We start from the raw sequence: 4,871 nt of genomic DNA on the forward strand, positions 1-4,871 counted from the left end.
TCCAACGGGCTATTATTTCTAGGGGTGAGCATCAATCGATCAGAGCCGATTTTCCAACCAAACCGACTATGATCAATTTAGTAAATGTTCAAACCGACCTTGACCGTCGAGGAGTAAAAGTCTATCGGTCGGTTTGATCATTTTATTTTTTAATTTTTTTAAAAAAATTGACCATTTGAAAATTTTCCAAATCAACAACTCGACCGATTCGATCAGTTGGCTCAATTTTTAAGTCTATCATGCTCACTCCTTATTGTTTCAAGTTTGAAATAGCATCTTGTTATTTTTTTTATTTAAGGAAAAAAAAAAAAAAAGAAGAAGAAGAAATAGCATAAAAAACGGAAAGTGAAACGATATCGTTTTCAAAAAACCAATTTCATTGGTTACATTACACCTGGCAAATATCTCTAAGACAACTTTGCTATACACATCATATTACAAGTGTTTGGACAAAAGGGGAAAGTTATCCTTATCCAGAATATGAATAAACTGGATCTAATTGATCCAACAACTAATAGCAAACTGAGAAGACTATTTACCCACAAGATAACAATAACTTTCCACCAATCTTCCATTCTATTGCCTGTTTGAAGTTCTTTTTTCAGTGGTAGAATGAAAAATGTGTTACTATTAAGCCATTCTTGCCAGCACGGTTGCTTTGTAAACTCTCCAAAATTCAAGTCTTCTGTCAAACAGCACAGGCTATTCAAGATTCATATTCAATCAACACATTTTGAGTCATGACCAGGCATTTTCTATTTGTCGACGTCTGCAAGCTGAAACATTTGCAGTCATTGTTAATTTTAACGCTCAAAAATTCAAAAGTTGAAGAAAAATATGGATTTGTATGTATTGCCAACATGAGTATAACATATGAGGCATTGTACCTGGTTGATTAAAGAAGGTGAGGCTGCAAAACTTTTTTTCAGTGCTCGAGCCAGTAGTTCCTCAGCTGAGCAATATGTAGAAGTATTTCATCCCGACCTTGATGGGTGACACTGCTAGTCATAATCCACGGTGGAGTCGTTTGAAAAAAACCACTTATCAGTTCCTGAAAGTCGCTCACATTTTCTTCTGGTCTTTTTCCACCATTCTTTTTCTTCTTCCGTTTGTCGCATTTCGTGAATATAATCGTCATTGGAATCTACAGGAATCATTCCAAGTCAAATTTTCTCGAGAACCAAGGGATCAATTGAAGAAAAAGCTAAATTTCTACTGTACATTATTGGTGGACCGGTGGTGCCTGTGTTTAACACAGGAGGATATGTTTATAATAAAAACAAGGGACACCTGTGACCTGTCAATGGGAAGTGAATTCTTCAAAAATCATGATACACTATTTTTAAGAAGAGAAATGGTGGTACTCAATCAAAAGAGCAAATTCCAAAAGGAAAAGGACTCAATCAGTCGAAAAAGACTCTTCAATCAGACTTAGGATATCAATGGAGAAGCATGGGACAACAAAAGGATCTTCGGGCTTTTCCTCTTTTAGCATATCAAAGGGAGTCGCCTTATTAATCGGAAGACTACATACTTGCCATAAGATGCATGTCGTGACTAGGCACATTGTTATTAAAAAGAATGGGGATGTTTGTCTCGGCTGGTTCGTGCATGATACCACAGAACGTAGTGCAAGTCCTTAGAAAGTGATTTCCTTTGGAGAAAGGCCAGTTGAGCACTGAGCTGCATTTTGCTTTTAAGCTTGGCAATGGGAAAAAAAATAAACTGAAACTTCAGCGACCGTTCTGAAAGGTGGTAAATCTTTAGATTTCTTCACAGGGCTCTTTACTCCTACTATGATGACGAAGAGCAATATTATACTTTGGATGATTTTCATACTAAATGGAACTTGGGCTTTGGAACAAATCTCAATTATGCACACTTATCAATTTTTGTTTTCAAAAGACGAGGAATCTTTAGCTTCAAACTGCTTTAACATAAATGGAATCGGCCATCCCATGGAAAAGGCCTTGTCTTGGTAGGAGGTCTGTAGCATCGCATACTTCAAACCTCTTGCAAGAAGCTGAGTGTCTTTATTGTTTAAGGATTGTCCTCTCTTTTTTGATCTATACAAATTGGAAGAGCGTCTGAAATTCTTCACCACCTTGAATCTCTACTCCTTTTGTTCCAGAATTTGGCGTAGGGATTTCTCTTATGCTTTTGTAGCAGCTCTTGTTTTTGTTATTTTTTGTGGTCCTCTATACTTCCATCTTTTTAAAAGAAATGAACATTTAAAAAACAAAAGATGTGCAATTTAGATATTTCCTTCTATATGACTCTTACAAACAAAGAGAATATTACCTGATTCTGACCCAACCAACTAGCATAGTCAAGATCAATTGGTTTGGCAGGAATGCTTGCATCTATCAGAAGGAAAACTGAAACCAACGTGGACCGGTTCAGAAAATAGTCCTTGGTAAACTTGTTCCAATCAGTACGGAGTTCCTGTGGTGCAGCTGCATACCTAAAAAGGAGGAAGATACCAATGTCATTGACATTTATTCATGTAGGAGTATATGGAAAAAAGGTCGAAGAGTGAACTCAAATCTCATTGCAGTTCAAATCACTTAAAATCGAGTTTAAAAGTTGGAAAAAGGATCTTTTGACAGACATCAACACAACATGAAATTGAGGCATACCCATATCCAGGCAAATCGACCAAGTACCAACTATCATTAATTCGAAAATGGTTTATGCACTGTGTCTTTCCTGCAAGAAATCACAAAAATGTTTATATCCATGTACAAAATTCTGATAGAACAATTGGGTGAGACTGTCTGAGATCAAACAGTACAAAGGGGTTCAGATATTCAAGAGGTCTAAAACTCACATAAACAATGTTTACATGCTTAACTCCCCTCCCCCACTTTATTTTTTTCCCCCTTTAATATTGCACACACTTCGGCTATTCTCATGGACAACCACCTGAATCTTTCCACCAACAACTATAATGCAAGTAAACCCTCTGACATCTAATTGACTTGCTCATTCCTTTTCCTGTCTTTTTTCTCTCATGTGCTGGCAAGTAGCGAAGCTATAAATTTTCACAAGATGAAGCCCAATTTTACATTCCATCTTTTCTTTTTATATAGATATAGATAATCTTTCTCTTTTAACAATTTAGGAAGGAAAATCAGAAAAAAGCTTCAACATCTAAAAGTTTATCTATGAATATTTGAATCTAAGACGGACTAAAGGAGCATTATCCCCCTTCCTTCCTTCTTTGCTCTGCACCTAAACTTACATGCGTAAATTGGATGTGGGTTTAACATGCCTATCAGATTCTCATGGGGGAAAATGATAATTCAAAACAACAGAGCCTTGATGAATAAAGACAGAAAATGAAGAGAGATTTAAGTAATCCAGCAGATATCATAAAAGGTCAAAATTGATGACATTACAGCACCATAGATGTAAATGTTATAGAATCGAGCAAGGCACAAGACATATAGAATCGTCCTGACATACAAAGCTTTGTTTAATGGATCTATTAGGTCATGAGCTCTCGAGTTATTTGTTCTGTTCAAGCTATATTGTACAATTATCTTCTATTTCCTTGTACAGCCCTCTGATTCTTTTATCCATATTCATCTTGAACACAGTTTGAAATTACACAAAACACATCACAAGAGCTAGAGAGTTCCCATGGACGATGAAACCACACCATTTTTTTTCCCTTTCCAATGCAGTGACCACAACATTTGAACACAACCCAATTAATCAATATGAACTTGGGCCAGAACAAACCACTCACCTGGTTTCTTGGAGGTCAGAGCGAGCTTCTTCCGCCGAACGAGCGAGTTCAACAGAGACGATTTCCCCACATTCGAGCGCCCAACAAGAGCAAATTCGGGAAGCCCATCGGAAGGGCAGTCCTCAGTTCTCACACTACTCTTCACAAAATCCGCCTGAGAAACCTGCGCATCTCTCGCGTACCGACCCAATACAATGTTCGACCCCTTCAAGATTCTTGCCCCCACGGCCCCGCTGCCGCCGGAGATATCAGTTTCCGGCGGCACAAAAAGCTTGTCAGGGGATACGGGAAGCTGGGTTTCTTCCGGATACTCTGGAAAATCGGTGATCGGAATTGGTTCGGCGGCCGTGAGAGTGGATTTGGGGACGGGGAGTGAAGCCGAGGTGAGAATGGGGGCTGCTGTTGCGGTGATAATGGGTTTGTTGGTCCTTGCAAATACGCTAAAATTGCGATGGATTGGTGAAGTAAAAAGAAAAGTGTTGATTCTAGAGAGCTGAGAGAGAACCATCTCTGTGTCTTTGAGCACTTGCTCGGCTCTCTGTGGGGGTTTCTGAAGATGGAAAAGCGGTGGGTTCTGGTCGGACCATATGCTGTGCTAGTTGATAAAGAGTACGACTTGTCGTACGAGATGCCGAGAGAATGCGACTTGTCGGTCATTCTAACCAAAAAGTTTAATTTTCTCTTGAAGATGAAAAAGTTCAGAGGATAAAAATATATGGTTGTTGAATTTGTGTTCTTTGGGTGATCGAGCTCTAAAAATTCTATAATGTATGTTGAAGCTTCATTTGATGACACGATGAAAATATAGAAATTTATGTAAAATAAATGAAAAACTACATTTTAGTCCTCATTTGGAATAATGTGAGTTTGAATAGTATATGAATTTTAAGAATGCAACTTTTTAGTCTTTATATTTATAAAAATAAACCTATTCAATCTTTAAAATTTTAAAATATATATTTTTAGTTTCTTGATTTTTAAAAATAGGTTTAAGAAGTCTTTAAAATAATTATATACTATTATTTTAAATAATTATATGACATCTTAAATTAGAAGAATAACTTTTAAAAATCACATCCTCTCTAAAATTGTTTTTCTAATTTTATATGTCATATAA

General features: G+C 37.0%; 1 protein-coding gene across 1 annotated transcript; it reads right to left on the minus strand.

Annotated features, from left to right (window-relative positions):
• Nucleotides 1-359: 359 nt before the first annotated feature.
• Nucleotides 360-4,475, minus strand: LOC120087184 (P-loop containing nucleoside triphosphate hydrolases superfamily protein). Its single transcript, XM_039044089.2, has 5 exons — nucleotides 3,755-4,475; nucleotides 2,640-2,709; nucleotides 2,302-2,464; nucleotides 888-1,144; nucleotides 360-776 (listed from the first exon to the last, which is right to left on the minus strand). Exons 1-4 carry the CDS (start codon nucleotides 4,260-4,262, stop codon nucleotides 926-928), a joined length of 960 nt encoding a protein of 319 aa, XP_038900017.1. The 5' UTR covers nucleotides 4,263-4,475; the 3' UTR covers nucleotides 360-776; nucleotides 888-925.
• Between the last annotated feature and the right edge of the window lie 396 nt (nucleotides 4,476-4,871).

The sequence above is a fragment of the Benincasa hispida genome, chromosome 9, assembly GCF_027475165.1.
Source record: "Benincasa hispida cultivar pf3 chromosome 9, pf3_genome.v1.1, whole genome shotgun sequence".
Classification (NCBI taxonomy): Eukaryota; Viridiplantae; Streptophyta; class Magnoliopsida; order Cucurbitales; family Cucurbitaceae; genus Benincasa; species Benincasa hispida.

Bases quoted from the DNA above. Each gene is read 5' to 3' on its own strand.
- LOC120087184 (XM_039044089.2), bottom strand. From the start codon at position 4,262: ATGGTTCTCTCTCAGCTCTCTAGAATCAACACTTTTCTTTTTACTTCA. The intron at 2,465-2,639 runs GTATGCCTCAAT...CCTCCTTTTTAG, and splicing joins GTCGATTTGCCTGGATATGG to GTATGCAGCTGCACCACAGG. The intron at 1,145-2,301 runs GTAATATTCTCT...TGATTCCTGTAG, and splicing joins GTTGGTTGGGTCAGAATCAG to ATTCCAATGACGATTATATT.